Genomic DNA, 17,628 nt, shown 5'->3' with positions numbered 1-17,628 from the left:
AAGATCCTTTAGCATTTGTTGTAAAGCTGGTTTGGTGGTGCTAAACTCTCTCAGCTTTTTCTTGTCTGTAAACGTTTTAATTTCTCCATCAAATCTGAATGAGATCCTTTCTGGGTAGAGTAATCTTGGTTTTAGGTTTTTCTCCTTCATCACTTTAAATATGTCCTGCCAGTCCCTTCTGGCTTGCAGAGTTTCTGCTGATAGTTCATCTGTTACTCTTATGGGTATTCCCTTGTGTGTTATTAGTTGTTTTTTCCCTTGCTACTTTTAATATGTTTTCTTTGTATTTAACTTTTGACAGTTTCATTAATATGTGTCTTGGCATATTTCTCCTTGGATTTATCCTGTATGGGACTCTCTGTGCTTCCTGGACTTGTTAACTATTTCATTTCCCATATTAGGGAAGTTTTTAACTATAATATCTTCAAATACTTTCTCAGTCCTGTTCTTTTTCTCTTCTTCTTTTGGAACCCCTATAATTCAAACTTGGTGCATTTAATGTTGTCCCACAGGTATCTGAGACTCTCCTCAGTTTTTTTCATTCTTTTTTCTTTATTCTGCTCTGCAATAGTTACTTCCACTATTTTATCTTCCAGGTCACTTATCATTTTTCTGCCTCAGTTTTTCTGCTATTGATGCCTCTAGAGTATTTTTAATTTCATTTAGTGTGTTGTTCATCATTGCTTATTTCACATTCTGTTCTTCTAGGTCCTTGTTAAATGTTTCTTGTATTTATTCTATTCCCAATATTTTGTATCATGTTTACTATCATTATTCAGAATTATTTTTCAGGTACACTGACTATTTCCTCTTCATCTGTTAGGTCTGGTGGGTTTTTATCTTGCTTCTTCATCTGCTGTGTGTTTTTCTGCCTTCTGATTTTATTTATCTTACTGTGTTTGGGGTCTCTTTTTTGCAGGCTGCAGGTTCGTAGTTTCCATTGTTTTTGGTGTCTGTCCCCATTGGTAAAGTTGTTTCAGTGGGTTGTGTCGGCTTCCTGGATGAGGGGACTAGTGCCTGTGTTCTGGTGGATGAGGCTGAATCTTGTCTTTCTGGTGGGCTGGTCCAAATCTGGTGTTTTTTTTTGGGGTGTCTGTGGACTTATTATGATTTTATTCAGCCTCTCTGCTAATGGTTGAGGTTGTGTTCCTCCCTTGCTAGTTGTTTGGCATAGTGTGTTTGGCACTGTAGCTTGCTGGTCGTTGGCTGAAGCTGGGTGCTGATGTTGAGATATAGATCTCTGGGAGATCTTCGCTCTTTGATATTATGTGGAGCTGGGAGTTCTCTTGTGGACCAGTGTCCTGAAGTTGGTTCTCCCACCTCAGAGGAACAGCACTTAGTCCTGGTTGCAGCACCAAGATCTTTTCACCCACACAGCTCAGAATAAAAGGGAGAAAAAGAAAAAGAAAGAAAGGAAAGAAAGAAAGAAAGAAGAAAGCAATACAATCCTACCTTAAGAAACAGGAAACATCTCAAATAAACAATCTAACCTTGCACTTAAAGCAATTAGAGAAAGAAGAACAAAAAAACCCCAAAGTTAGCAGAAGGAAAGAAATCATAAAGGTCAGATGAGAAAGAAATGAAAAAGAAATGAAGTAAATGATAGCAAAGATCAATAGAACTAAAAACTGTTTCTTTGAGAAGGTAAACAAAATTAATAAACCATTAGCCAGACTCATCAAGAAAAAAAGGGAGAAAACTCAAATCAATAGAATTAAAATTGAAAAAGGAGAAGTAAAAACTGACACTGCAGAAATACAAAAGATAATGAGAGATTACTACAAGCAAATCTACGCCAAAGAATGGACAACCTGGAAGAAATGGACAAATTCTTAGTAATGCACAACTTGTCAAGGCTGAATCAGGAAGAAACAGAAAATACGAACCAACCAATCACAAGCACTGAAATTGAAACTGTGATTAAAAAGTTTCCAACAGACAAAAGCTCAGGACCAGATGGTTTCACAGGCGAATTCTATCAAACATTTAGAGAAGAACTAACACTTATCCTTCTCAAACACTTCCAAAGTATAGCATAGGGAGGAACACTCCTAAACTCATTCTACGAGGCCACCATCACCTTGATACAAAAACCAGAAAAGGATGTCAAAAAGAAAGAAAACTACAGGCCAATATCACTGATGAACATAGATGCAAAAATCTTCAACAAAATATTAGCAAACAGAATCCAACAGCACATTAAAAGGATCATACACCATGATCAAGTGGGGTTTATTCCAGGAATGCAAGGATTCTTCAATATACGCAAATAAATCAACGTGATACACCATATTAACAAATTGAAGGAGAAAAACCATATGATCATCTCAAGAGATGCAGAGAACTCTTTCGACAAAATTCAACACCCATTTATGATAAAAACCCTGCAAAAAGTAAGCATAGAGGGAAATTTCTTCAACATAATAAAGGCCATATATGACAAACTCACGGCCAACATCATCCTTAATGGTGAAAAACTGAAACCATTTCCAATAAGATCAGGGACAAGACAAGGTTGCTCACTCTCACCACTCTTATTCAACATAGTTTTGGAAGTTTTAGCCACAGCAATCAGAGAAGAAAAGGAAATAAAAGGAATCCAAATCAGAAAAGAAGAAGTAAAGATGTCACTGTTTGCAGATGACCTGATACTATACATAGAAATTCTAAAGATGCTACCAGAAAACTACTAGAGCTAATCAATGAATTTGGTAAGGTAGCAGGAAACAAAATTAATGCACAGAAATCTCTCACATACATATACACTAATGATGAAAAGTCTGAAACTGAAATCAAGAAAACATTCCCATTTACCATTGCAACATAAAGAATAAAATATCTAGGAATAAACCTACCTAAGGAGAAAAAAGATGTGTATGCAGAAAATTATAAGACACTGATGAAAGAAATGAAAGATGACACAAATTGATGGAGTGATATACCATGTCCTTGGATTGGAAGAATCAACATTGTGAAAACGACTCTACTACTCAAAGCAATCTAAAGATTCAATGTAATCCGTATCAAACTATCACTGGCATTTGTCACAGAACTAGAACAAAAAATTTCACAATTTGCATGGAAACACAAAAGACGCCGAACAGCCAAAGCAATCTTGAGAAAGAAAAACAGAGCTGGAGGAATCAGGCTCCCTGACTTCAGACTATACTACAAAGCTACGATAATCAAGACAGTATGATACTGGCATAAAAACAGAAAGATAGACCAATGGAACAGGATAGAAAGCCCAGAGATAAACTCATGCACATATGGTCAACTTATCTCTGATAAAGGAAGCAGGAGTGTACAGTGGAGAAAGGACAGCCTCTTCAATAAATGGTGCTTTGAAAACTGGACAGGGACATGTAAGAGTATGAGATTGGATCACTCCCTAAAACCAAGCTTATACACAAAAATAAGCTCAAAATGGATTAAAGACCTAAATATAAGGCCAGAAACTATCAAATTCTTAGAGGAAAACATAGGCAGAACCCTGTATGACATAAATCACAGAAGGATCCTTTTTGACCCACCTCCTAGAGAAATGGAAATAAAACAAAAATTTTAAAATGGCACCTAATGAAACTTCAAAGCTTTTGCACAGGAAAGGAAACCATAAACCACACCAAAAGACAACCCTCAGAATGTTAGAAATTATTTGCAAATGAAGCAACTGACAAAGGATTAATCTTCAAACTTTGTAAGCAGCTCATGCAGCTCAATAACAAAAAAACAAACAACCCCATCCAAAAAATGGGCAGAAGACCTAAATAGACATTTCTCCAAAGAAGATATACAGACTGCCAACAAACACATGAAAGAATGCTCAACATCATTAATCATTTGAGAAATGCAACTCAAAACTACAATGAGATATTATCACATACCAGTCAGAATGGCCATCATTAAAAATCTAGAAACAATAAATGCTGGAGAGGTGGTAGAGAAAAGGGAACACTCTTGCACTGCTGGTTGGAATGTGAATTGGTACAGCCCCTATGGAGAACAGTATGGAGTTTCTTTTTAAAAGATCTACAAGTAGAACTACCATATGACCCAGCAATCTCACTACTGGGCATATACCCTGAGAAAACCATAATTCAAAAAGAGTCATGTGCCAAAATATTCATTGCAGCTCTATTTACAATAGCCCAGAGATGGAAACAACCTAAGTGTCCATCATCAGATTAATTGATAAAGAAGATGTGGCATATATATACAATGGAATATTACTCCGCCATAAAAAGAAACGAAATTGAGCTATTTTTAATGAGGAGGATAGACCTAGAGTTGCCATACAGAGTGACGTAAGTCAGAAAGAGAAAGACAAATATCGTATGCTAACACGTATATATGGAATTTAAGAAAAAATAATGTCATGAAGAACCTAGGTGTAAAACTGGAATAAAGACACAGACCTACTTGAGAATGGACTTGAGGATATGGGGAGGGGGAAGGGTAAGCTGTGACAAAGCGAGAGAGTGGCATGGACATATATACACTACCAAAAGTAAAATAGATAGCTAGTGGGAAGCAGCGGCATAGCACAGGGAGATCAGCTTGGTGCTTTGTGACTGCCGGGAGAGTTGGGATAGGGAGGGTTGGAGGGAGGCAGACACAAGAGGGAAGAGATATGGGAACATATGTATATGTATAACTGATTCACTTTGTTATGAAGCAGAAACTAACACACTTTGTAAAGCAATTATACTCCAATAAAGATGTCAAAAAAAGATAAGAAAAAAAGAAAACAACTTTAAATAGTGTATGAAAATATTTCTTATGAGTGAGGTCCCTGGCGGTCTAGTGTTTAGGAACTGACACTTTCACACTTTCTGGGCCTATAGGCACAGGTTCAATCCCTGGTGGAAAAACTAAGATCCCGCGAAGGGGTGTGGACAAAAAGAAAAAAAAATTACTTACAAATCCTCCTAAAAGGACCTAAGGGGTGAGAAGACAGAAAGGAAATTCCAGACTTAAAACTAGGAGCAAAAAGAACTCAGAGCAAGGTAATTAATTTTTCCTTCTTTCATAAAGGCTCTCAGCTTTCTTTTTTTTCTTCTTTTTTTTTGTGGCACGTGGACCTCTCACTGCTGTGGCCCCTCCCACTGCGGAGCACAGGCTCCGGACGCACAGGCCCAGCAGCCATGGCCTACGGGCCTAGCTGCTCCGTGGCATGAGGGACCCTCCCGGACCGGGGCACAAACCCACGTCCCCCGCCTCGGCAGGCGGACTCTCAACCACTGCGCCACCAGAGAATCCCTATCAGCTTTCTTTTTTCATGACCTCCTTAGGAAACAGGAATAGAAATCAAAGCCCAACGTTAAGTCTCAGGGTAAATTTCAGTCTATAGGAGACCCTGCCCACAATTAGCTGGGCCCCAAAGGGCCGTAGCCTCACAAACAGCTGAGCTGAAAACAATCCCATCTTCCTAAGAACTTAAAAACAAATGAATTTCACACTGCCTGGTCAGCACAGGGAGTCTCAAGCCTTGACCAAGGGGATCTCAGGCTGACAGACACCCCAGAGACCAGAGAGATCAAAATGCACATTATCTAAGAAGGAAGCTATTGTCCTAGGCCTCTTAATATTCTTACTAATTATATTTTGCATACACTGTCCAGCACAGATGGAAATAAGACAGTATGATAAAGAACCAGCACCCGCAGAAGTCAGGCTCAAACAGACTTCAGAATCTGGATCTGCTCTGAAAGTATCTGCAAGGATAAAAGACAATCTGGCAAAGTGACCAAGCAGATTTGTAAAACAATCAAGAAGAACTTTTAGGAATGAAAAATGCAGTAACTGAAATTAAAAACCAAATAGAATGGGTTTACAGAATGTATTTACATTCAGTTGAAGAGCAAATTAGAAAAATGGTGGGTGATGAGAAAAAGTTGCTCCAAACTCACCATGGAAAGACAAAAAGGTGAAAAACAGAAGTATGGATGAACCTGACTAATGTGAAAAGACCTAACACAGGTTAAATCCAAGTCCCAGAAAAGAGAGGAGAGAGGAAGGAAAACCTAATTTTCCAGAACATGGCCAGAAACCATTCAAGCTCCAAGAAGTTAAAGAGGAGAGGGGTGTGGTATTCTCAATACCTATTTTCCCAGAACAGGATAAACAATTTTGAACTTTGGTGGTTTCGGTATGCACGCTATAATTTCTACAGTTACCTTTAAAATAGCAGTATCAGAAATGGCTAACATTTAAAATCATTGAGGAAACATAAATTAAATGTTGGAACATTACAAAATAATCAATCCAGGAAAGCTATGAAAGGGAAAGGGGGTGGGGGAAATAGCTGTACACAGAAGAGGCTGGACAAGCAGAAAGCACCACAAAAAGTGATATATATATATATATATATATATGTGTATGTATGTATGTATACATATAAATATATATCTCCAGCCTTAAATGGGCCACACAAAAAGCCAGCATCAAAAAATAAAATACAGATCAGGTTTATCAGGTTTACCTATGATCTGCAGATATCAAATATCTGGAAAGAAACTGATATGCTGCATGAATACTAAACAAAAGGATGCTATAAGAGGTGAACTACCAGGAAGATACTGTATTTTTAACTTGTGTGTTCTAACAAGCTTTAAGTAATACTGCAAAACTGACAAATATAAAAGGACATATCCAGAATATCACACCCAAAATTCCTGGACACTATAGTTAATTAAGTACCAAGACTGTCTCCACCATGCCAACCTTCTAGTGGGTCAAGCATGAGTTTTGAACTTGCTTCTACTATCATGAAATAAATTACTGGAAATACAGTATGGATGAAAGAATGGCAGATCAGGATCAAGAACCCACTTCCTTAGATGAAAACTATTTTAAATTTTTATTTTATTATTAAAATTAAATAAATTTAATTTATTATATTAATAATAAATTTAATTGGATCTTTGTTGCTGTGCACAGACTTTCTCTAGTTGTGGTGAGTGGGGGCTACTCTTCGCTGTGGTGTGCGGGCTTCTCATTGCAGTGGCTTCTCTTGTTGTGGAGCATGGGCTCTAGGCCCGCAGGCTTCAGTAGTTGCAGCACACCAGCTCAGTAGTTATAACACATGGGCCCTAGAGCACACAGGCTTCAGTAGTTGTGGCGCATGTGCTTAGTTACTCCAGGGCATGTGGCATCTTCCCAGCCCAGGGATCGAACCTGTGTCCCCTGCATTGTCAGGCATATCCTTAACCGCTGTGCCACCAGGGAAGTCCTGAAACTTTTTTGATTATACTTTTCCATACTGTTTTCTTCACTTCTGATCCAATCAAATTGGTCTTACATATTCAAAGGATGTGGATGAACAGGAAAAAAAAACAGAGGAACACAACCTCATACTGCAAACAGAAGCAAACAAACCTACCCAACAAACAAATCTACCCAACGCTGTTAACCAAGCATAGAGAAAATGGTGAGTAGTAAAGAGACATCTAGTCTTTGCCTTCCTCATCCCCAAGAGGTGACCTCTTAGCTCTTAGAACATCCAGCCTGATAACAGTGTTTCTGTTTACCTGGGGGCTTCCGGCTACACTTGACAGTCTAACAATGTGATATATGGTAGGGACTTGGAGCCACTGGGTATTAGCTCTACCACTCAAGGGACTAGAGGCTAGGGTCAGCCACAGGGGTGGTCAGCCACATGGCTGACTCCCAATAAAAACTCTGGACATTAAGGCTTGGGTGGGTCTGTCTGGTTGACCATACTTCATGTCCGTTGTCACACATCACAGCCAGGAATACTTAGCAATATCCATGACTTCACTGGGAGAAGACAATTGGAGGGTTTGTGTGTGTAGCTTTCCTAGACCCTGCCCTACTGCACCTCTTCCCTTGGCTGACTTTAATCGGTATCCTTTCCCTATGATAAATTGTAACCGTGAGTGTAACAGCCTTCAGTGGGTATTGCAAGTTGTTCTAAAGTGTTATTAAATCCGGGTGTGGTTTGGGGACCCCACCCACCCACAAACTTGCAAGTGGTATCAGATATCAGGGTGTGGTATTGAGGACGACAATCTAACACTGCCACTGCTAGTAATCTACCAATACCACGTTAGTAATACCAGGAATATAATTCCTGGGTCAAAAAGAACTACAAAAACACCTTTGTCTCCACTCAGTGGATTTCTTGTCCCTAGGAATACTGGCTTTGCAATTTTGATGTTATTTTATGTGTATTGTTTATAAAACTAAGTAACTTAATTAACACCAGGAGTTTCATCATAAGAGAAAGAGATACAGATATATGTAAAACAAAGTTAAGTTGGGGGGAAAATCTGTAAAGTTAAATTTTAATTGGAAATTTAATTTAATAAATAACATTTACTTTAATTGGAAATAGGAAATACAATTCAACTTCAAAAATTATTTTCAAAGATTTGCAAAAGTTGAGAAAATAGCAGTAATGAGTCCCCATGTATGCACCCTCAGCTTGATAAAGCTGGTATCTTGCCAGTCCCTAAATCAATCAGTACTGTGTCGTTCACCTTGATGAGACAACCTGGGTATTGAATGGTACAAGCATATGAGTTACCAAGTGCAGGATTCCCTTTGTACCCACAGTTAACTTCCTCACTTCGCGTACTATCTCACACAGCAAAGAAAACCAATATAAAATGTAAAAGCAAAGTCAACTGAAACAATCACCTAATTATTATCCCATCTGCATGATCAGACCCCCCAGATGGCTGTCTGCTTGCTCTCTGTACATCCCCTGCTGGACCAGTGCCTGCTTCACCTACACCTTACTCACATGATTGACTTTCTCCTACTTACCTGCCCCTGCCCCAGCTAGTGATTGTTGTAGCTTTAGATCAGAACACCTTTACCAGGATAGCTTAACAAAGGGGCAGTGAGGGGTGTGCCCCTCTACTAGTTTCCCTGGTAACTAATGAGCCAACCTGGCGTCAATTACACCTATAACTGGTAACCTTCCCCCCTACCCCAGGAGTCCTGCCTGCTGTGAGCTGCACATGATGGGGTGTTGCTCCAGGATCTTGCTTAGATGTGTAAGCACCCCCACCCCACCCCCAGCCATTAAACCACTGACGTCTATGTTGCTGACCCCAGGATCTTTCTTTGGTCTTAAATCTGGGCAAGTGCAGGGTTTGCAGGCCTAGGGCTTGCAGGCCTCTGGCCTGCAGCCCAACAGTGAGACAAAGGAAATCTCACGGGGATGAAAGATTCAGGATATATAAAAATTTAAAAATAATAAAATAAGATAAAGTAAGGTCAATAGAACACTATGAAATTTTGATTTAAAATAAGAAATGTGTATTTTGGTCTTCATCCAAGGTTCTTCCTAACACAGAAATCAGTGAAAAGGTGAAATCAATGTCTTTTTTTTATTCCTAACAAGCTTCTTTCAACCATGAGTTTATTTTAATGAGGAGACTTTTGGAAAACCCTAGATTACTATAGGATGGGAGCTGAAATATTTACAGACAAAATGATATTTTGTGTGGGATTTCCTTCAAAATATGAGAAGTGAATGAAAGTGTAAAAGAAACAAATTTGCCCATGACTGATCCATGCTGAAATTTGGTCAGAGGACCATAGGGGTTTATTTTACTATTTTTATACATTTATAGTTCTCCAAAACTTAAAAGGAATTTTAAAACATATTTCCACTCTGTTTTAAGAACTCTAATTTTAAGAAATACTTTCAAACAATACAAATCGGAGGAAATGGTGACATAAGCAAAGAGAGGAATATTGATTATTACTTATTCCCACAACGGAAGAATATTTATTTAAGCAGTTTTCAACCAAAGTTTGACAATTCAGTGATCATAGGAAGAAAAAATTCTTTTACTTGTAGTTCTATTTTAAAAGAAGCTTAGTGGCAGCATTTTAACAGTTTCTTGAAAAGGGATATCAGCATTTGCAATCTACCTCTGACTACCCCGAGTAGGACTGCCAATAAAATAGGGCAGTTTTCTTAATGACAAATGAAACATGTAGACATATTATGTCATACAGTTTCTGATGCTCCCATGATGTCAGGAATTTATTCTAGGGCCTACAATAGTGCCAGGTAAGTAGCAGGTGTTCAGTAAATATGTTTTATTAATAAAGTAATGAATACATGAAAAAACATACGAATGACTGAGTTCTAAATTTTAATTGAGGAAGATATAGTATTTTATATCACTTCATCATGGGGACACAACACTTAAGGATAAACAAAGATAAACATAAAGCAACAGGACTTAAGTTTTCGTTCATGTGGGATATGCTCTTGACAGTCTTAATTGATCAGAAGTTGCAAAATCAAGCCCACCATCTGCTCCACCAGAGCCTCTAACACAGACCATTTGTCTTTTCCAGCATGAACAATGAACACTCAAAAAGGGGTCCTCCACAGGCAGCACAGAACTTTTCTTCATTTGTCTTGATTTTACGTCCTTACTATGATCTTATAAAAGCAATCACATGCAGGGCAGAGCATGGAGAAGTAAAACAGAGAAGTGGCAAATGTAAGAGGCCAGTGCACTGCCATAGAAGCTGCATTTGGCTAAGATGGGATTTAAAACAACAAAAAAAACCCAGCTCTCTAGCAGGGAAACACTTCCAAATGGAAATCTGCTTGAGCTGGGGGTAGAGGGTGGAGAGAGGTATGTTAAGCAGTGTTATTCAAAACCACTTGTTTGGGGCATTTCTATGCTGGCACAGCTGCTAAAAAGCAGCACAGAGAAAATGCATTCTGCAAGTCTCCCCACATGAATGGAGACTGTACCTCAGACATAAATAACTTGCCATTTGCATGCTCTAGAGTCCAGTGGTAAACAGTCCTTTGTTTGATTTTAAAGTTTCAAATAGCTCAGGGAAGTTAGAGAGGGCCTAACTGTCCTCACTTGCTTATCCATGCTGTCTGCTTGGCTGCTAATTCTAATAAGGAATGTTTTGTGAGTCTCTGCTTCCACTGCCAGTATACACACTAAGAAATTGATGAGGGAAAAAAAAAAAGATTAGAAGCACAAACGCATAGCAACAGATGACAACTGTGAATAGCATGAAGTTTTCAGTCTTAGTACTACTTACAAACTCTATTGTCCATATTATGTGGAGTGTCAATGAAAGGCTTTCACAAAATAATTTTTAACTCAATTTAAAAGAAAGGCAGGTTATACTAGGGAAGAGGCTTCAGACTAATGAGGAGACCATGATTAACAGATATTTTCAACGGAAAAGAGGGAGAAGGAAGCCACAGGAAGAGTTGTATTTTCTTTCTTTCACATTTTGATTGATCTTGTTTACTCATCCAAAGCTTCACGAAGAAGACTGCATTTTAAATATAATAAGTATATATTAGGCAAAATATTTATATCACTTGGAAATTCAAAAGAATAGTTGTATCCTTTTATTGAATAAACATATTTTTCCTCATGAGCTAGTTCTACGACTTCTTAAGAAATGTTGGGAAGACTCCAGTATGGGGTGGGGGCCTTCTGATCGAAAGCACATGCTCTCCTGTGAGTGACTCGCCAGGCAGTTGTAGTTCCCATGGAAGCTGGCTTCCTCAAGAAAGCGCCTTCAAAGGTTATCGCGTCCACGTCGTGACTGCTCTATCCATCAGCGGATCCAGTGACTCAGTGAAAACACACCTTCTTTCTTCTCTTTTCACTTTCCTGCAGTGCAGAGCAGCAGAGCAGAAGCTCCACCACCGCCCTCCTTGTCGGTCAGGATCAGACGGGGCGGACTGGAAAGGCAGGCGGGGCTGCCCAGGCCAGGTGAGGGTGGGCTGTGTGGCTGCCAGGGGCTCCGTGACCAGCCTCAGACCCGGGGTGGGCACGGAAAGGTGCACGGAAACCAGGGGCTATGGGTGCCCAGCCCGCGTGGGAGACCGAGCTCCACAACGCGCACCCCGCACTGACTTAGGACTGAGCCCCTAAGGTGGCATCTTAACAGAACATAAAAGGTGCGAAAGTGTACAATATACGTGATAAATGCACACAGGAGAAACGGGACGAGTGACGAGTTCAGCACATAGTGTTTGCATTTCCGATGTCAGACACAAAACCGGCCCCAAAGATCCATTCTACCACATGGCAAATACTGAAGAACTAAATTTCAGTCTTAAAATACACCTTAAAGTCAGTATTTTCCTTCAAGGAGGAAAAAAAGAACTATAAATAAATGGCAATAGAGTGAATTTGCCTGAGTTTCTGTCTTCCACCCTTCAAGTCAAAGAAAACAGCACGGGGCTTTCCTGGTGGCGCAGTGGTTGGGAGTCTGCCTGCTAGTGCGGGGGACGCGGGTTCGAGCCCTGATCTGGGAGGATCCCACATGCCGCGGAGCGGCTGGGTCCGTGAGCCACAACTACTGAGCCTTCACGTCTGGAGCCTGTGCTCCGCAGCAGGAGGGGCTGCGATAGTGAGAGGCCCGTGCACCGCGATGAGGAGTGGCCCCCGCTTGCCGCAACTAGAGAAAAGCCTCACGCAGAAGCGAGGACCCAACGCAGCAGAAATAAATAAATTAATTAATAAACTCCTACCCCCAACATCTTCTTAAAAAAAAAAAAAGAAAGAAAACAGCACGGAAACTGTCGAATCTTAACACAATAGCTACTCTTTTATAAAATAACCTGCTTGAGATGTTAATTTAACAACAAGGAAAAGCCAAGCCTTGTTCCTGTCACTATCAAAAAATACATATGTATAGACTTTTGAAAACAAAATGTGTATATTAATAACTTTGCACAAATATTTGAAAGACAATTTTAGCTAGACAATTTTAGAACTTCGTGGAAATAAAATAGGCAGATAAATACTTCATCAAATATCATCAACCAGCAGCGGAGGTATGTTGGTCCTTGGTCTCGTGAAAAATGTTATCTTCTCTATGGGTGGGCATGGAAAAAATTATGTTAGAAGGTGATATGCAGACACTGAAAGCTGGCAGGAAGCTCTCATATCAGTGATGGCTTTCCTTGTTCACAGAACAACCAGAATTTGAATTCCCATATGTTTGTACACAAATTTTCAAAATTTTAATAGAAGTTATGATACTCCTAGGAGGGCAGGGTTTTATCTCCAGTGGCTGGAAGAGTGCCTGCTACATAGTAAGGGTTAATTCTTGTTCTATCAACAAATGAATACATTTTAAAAATATATCAATATATGAATTCTAAATCCAAACTGAAGGAAGTGGTTATAATATCGTGTTATTTTATGATAAGGTCATAAAAGTTACAGGTACAGAGAAAAACAAAGCTAAAAGGCAGGCACAAAGTAGTATGGATAGAACTGTGTTAACTGCGGCTGTATAAAAGAACAAAACCATGCAAAACTAATTTATGTCATTAGAATTCAACACAGTGTTTAAGGAAATTTGCAGGGTAATCTGGAAATGCTGATAATGTTTTGATTTCTGTAATGTTCAGTTTATGAGAACTCACTAAACTATATTCATAGAAAAGAACATTTTCCTATATATAGAGTATGCTTCAATCTAAATTTTAAAAAGCAAAGATAACACATACTGTACGTATGTAAATTGCTGTTATTTATGATCATAAACATAAAAGATGTTACAAGAGCCAGTAAGTGAATTATGTTTATTAGATGAAATTAGTCATGAAAAAAATAACAGGTTAGGTAGTAACATGTGGTATTTTAATTCTTAATAAGCTGAATGCAAAATTAAACAAAAATGATCATAATTGGCCTTAATTAAAGCTACACAGAAAATAAATCAGGAGAAAAATCGCACAATGCTAACAGCAGTGGGGATTCCAGCTTTGTTCTCGACTTCCTTGTGGGTCTTTCTCAATACTTTACTCTTTAGAATGACAAAGGTATGACAGTAAAAAGCAAGCTGGAGAGTGAGGCCTGGGCTTCTCCCCACCTGAACGCCTGCACCTGGATGGGCTCTTTGAGGTTCTGCCTGCGCAGCTGGCACACCCCTTTGGAGGCCTTCTTCAGCATCTTCTCAGCTGCCTGTTCTTGATGGAAGTCAAGTTTGGTCTGTCTCCTCTGGAACAGCAATGCGGGGTGAACAAGACGGGTTTTCTTCCAGTTTTGGGGGGGGTATTTTTTACATCTTTATTGGAGTATATTTGCTTTACAATGGTGTGTTAGGTTTTTTTTTATGTTGAATTTTTTTATTTTGCTGAAATGTACAAACAGAATATAACAGTCCACATTCTATGCTTTCTAAACATTTAACCACTGATGATTTCCGTAAGATGCTGTTGTTCTTCACAGTTCAGATGTTTGATCTTCTGTGAAAGCCCAACATGCCTTCCTTTCTACCCACCAGATTAGTCTTTTTCAGAAGTCTTGCCGTATGTTTTGTTTGCCTCTCCATGTTGCTACTTCATTTGAAAGAGTTCATTTTCTAATTGTACAATAGTCCTTTCAATCTCATAATTCTTACTGACCAGGGATACCCAAGTTGACTCCATTTCTCTTAATTTAGACCCAGCTGTGAGTTGCATGTTCTTTCGCTGCTTTCAAGTTTAAGTATTGAATATGTTTCCTTAACTTCTGGAGCTCTTTCTGTGCATGTTCAATCATATGAACTAGATTTTCATTATACCCTTTCCAGACATTGCATCCATGCTGTGACATTAGTTCCAGATTCTCAATTCGAACGACTTGATGCTCTAACTGGGCCATAGAGTTGTTTACGCATTCTTGCCACGCAGCAATGTCATTTTTCTGACCCGAGGAAGGGGCTGGAAGTTCATATCGTTTCATACTGAGCAATTCAATTGGTTGTCGAGCAGCCAATCTTTCAAATTCATTTCTCATTATGTCGGTTTCAAAAGTGGAATAATCCGGGGCTGTCAGGTAGCTCAGGTAGTTCTTGGTAGGTCGGTATCTGCGTGTTTCCTCCTCCACCAATGCCGCAGCCGCTTCCCGCACACCAGACGCTTCATAACCTTGGTCAAAATACGGCAGCGCATCCACCACCACCTCTCCGGCCACCAAACCCGTACCCGCCATTCTTAGGTTCGCCGGAGTTTTCCCAGTCTGCGCGGGCTCAGGTTCACTTGGTGTGTTAGTTTCTGCTTTAGAACAAAGTGAATCAGTTATACATATACATATGTTCCCATATCCCTTCCCTCTTGTGTCTCCCTCCCTCCCACCCTCCCTATCCCACCCATCCAGGTGGTCACAAAGCACTGAGCTGATCTCCCTGTGCTATGCGGCTGCTTCCCACTAGCTATCTATTTTACGTTTGGTAGTGTACATATGTCCATGCCACTCTCTTTGTCACAGCTTACCCTTCCCCCTCCCCATATCCTCAAGTCCATTCTCTAGTCCATTCCCATCTTATCCCTAGGTTCTTCATGACACATATATATGTGTTAGCATACGAGAATTGCTTTTCTCTTTCTGACTTACTTCACTCTGTATGACATACTCTAGGTCCATCCACCTCACTACAAATAACTCAATTTCGTTTCTTTTTATGGCTGAGTAATATTCCATTGTATATATGTGCCACGTCTTCTTTATCCATTCATCCGATGATGGACACTTAGGTTGTTCCTATCTCCTGGTTACCGTAAATAGAGCTGCAATGAACATTCTGGTACATGACTGTTTTTGAATTATGGTTTTCTCAGGGTATATGACCAGTAGTGGGATTGCTGGGTCATATGGTAGTTCTATTTGTAGTGAAGAGCGATAGAAGCCCCTGCCAGATCCGGGCACCGGGAGGTGAGAAAGGCTCGCCCGCCTGCCCCCTCCCCCCGTTGGCGGGCCGGGGCCTCACCTGCCTCTCGGCCTCCCGCAGCAGGCTCCGGAAGCGCTCGTTGCGCAGCAGCCAGGCCAGGGGCTCGGCGTGGCCGCGGAGCTGGGCGTCCTCCAGGCGCTGGCGCAGCTCACGCAGGGCGCACAGCTCCTCGTTCAGTTGCCGCTGCCGCGTCCGCGTCGCCTGCAGGTCCAGCTCCAGGTCCAGGGACGTGCGCGCCGCCAGCGCAGCCAGGGAGGACCTGCAGGGCTGCGAGACCGCGGCCGTGAGCGCGCCCACCCCGCCCGCGCCCTACCTGCAGCTTCTTCCCCGAGTGACCGACCCCACTGGAGGGAGACACCCGCAGCGTGGCCCGACGCCAACACAACACGGATGTGGGCGACACGGGTTCAAATCTCCACTCCGGTAACGAGCCAGTGACAGCAAACTGTCCGCTGTAATGACGACCTAGGCTTTGGCTAAAGCGCAGAGAAACAGACCCTCTCACACGGGGCAGGAGGGCATCATCTTTCCCAAGTGCTACTTGACAATATAAGCAAGAGCCACAAAATGCTGTGTTTTCTTTGGGTCTGAAATTTCATTTGACTTGCATCTGAAAGGCACAGCAAAAGGTTTATGACAGAAAAAATCCTAAATACCTAACAAGAGAAAAGTGATCAAATACATTATAAGGCCAGCAGAACACGCAGCTATTGTAAAAAGATGAAAAATATACCGACACGGCAAAACCTTAATGACCTACTGCGTAACGGGAAAAAAGCACGTTATAAACCACGTTGAGGGCTTTCTGGTTAAACACACACAAGCTGTCAAAAACGTTCCTCCCCAGGGAATTCCCTGGTAGTCCAAAGGTTAGGACTCCCCGCTTCCAATGCTGGGGTGCAAGTTCAATCCCTGGTCGGAGAACTAAGACTGCAAGCCGCGCAGCGAGGCCAAAACACAACAACAACAACAAAAAACCATTCCTCCCCATATAAGCCTGAAGTAAGCAAGTCTCCTGTTTTCAAGAAAGTTCTAAGACGAGAATAGAATTTTGTACGTGGAGCTGAGAGCGGTACTTCCCACGCCATGGCAAACGACGCCGGAGAAGGCAGTTAGTGCAACAAAATCACAAATCCACGAGCCTATCAGCGTTGTCGGGGGGGACTGAATAACTGTATGCGTCTTACACACCCATAACACTATTTTGCACATATACAGAAGTTAAATGCAAATGTAAGTGACTTAATAAACACAAACTCACTTAAAAGCTCTGCTGAACCATTCATAGCAGAGCTCACTGGTTCCCAACCAGGGGTGACTTGGGCCCTCAGGGGACATTTCTGGTTGTCACAACTGGGGGAGGGGCTGATACTGGCAACTAGTGGGTCAAGGCCAGGGATGCAGCTCAACGGCCCACACTGCACAGGACAGCCCCCAACAAAGTCAGACCTAGGCCAAAATGCCAACAGCATGGCTGCTGAGAAATATTTTTGTTGCTGAGTTATGTATTTTCTTATCATTCTCAGTCAGCGGCTACTCTAAATACAACCACCACAGCGAGATCTAGGAATTTCTTTTTCTTTCAAAGAATTATTGCCCAGGAAAGTCAGGGAACCACCACCTTACAAATTAAAAGTAGCAAAACTGTGTAAACTGGCATGATGTGGAGAAAAAATTCGGTGTATATAAAGGAAAACTGTAGAACAGTCCTATGTAGGAGAATGCGCCACGTTGAAAGACTCAAATTTTCTAAACTGTCTATACTCCCTTGTCAAAAAAGAAAGAAGAATCTCTTATACAGAATGGCTGCTTATTTATATTTTAAAACGTAAAGGTCATGTATTATCGTAGATTATGACATTATCTTAGGAAATTAACAAATATTGGTAACATATTGACATATACACTTAAAAATTATATCTA

General features: G+C 40.7%; 1 protein-coding gene and 1 pseudogene across 2 annotated transcripts in view; both read right to left on the bottom strand.

Moving 5' to 3' along the window:
- Positions 1-12,794: 12,794 nt before the first annotated feature.
- LOC308611111 (protein WWC3-like) overlaps positions 12,795-17,628 on the bottom strand; it is a gene marked incomplete at both ends in the record, with an annotated part of 51,309 nt that continues 46,475 nt past the window's right edge. The window contains 4 exon segments of the mRNA XM_081260023.1: positions 12,795-12,859; positions 13,867-13,868; positions 13,870-13,994; positions 15,745-15,972. Coding sequence (XP_081116149.1) covers positions 12,795-12,859; positions 13,867-13,868; positions 13,870-13,994; positions 15,745-15,972 — 420 coding nt within the window.
- LOC308611112 (pre-mRNA-splicing factor SPF27-like) lies at positions 14,039-15,011 on the bottom strand (annotated as a pseudogene). The gene has a single exon. The product of its transcript is annotated as a pre-mRNA-splicing factor SPF27-like (transcript).

This window comes from Mesoplodon bidens (assembly GCF_964165515.1).
Source record: "Mesoplodon bidens genome assembly, contig: HAP1_SCAFFOLD_339, whole genome shotgun sequence".
Lineage (NCBI taxonomy): Eukaryota > Metazoa > Chordata > Mammalia > Artiodactyla > Ziphiidae > Mesoplodon > Mesoplodon bidens.
This window is presented reverse-complemented; position numbering and strand designations above follow the sequence as displayed.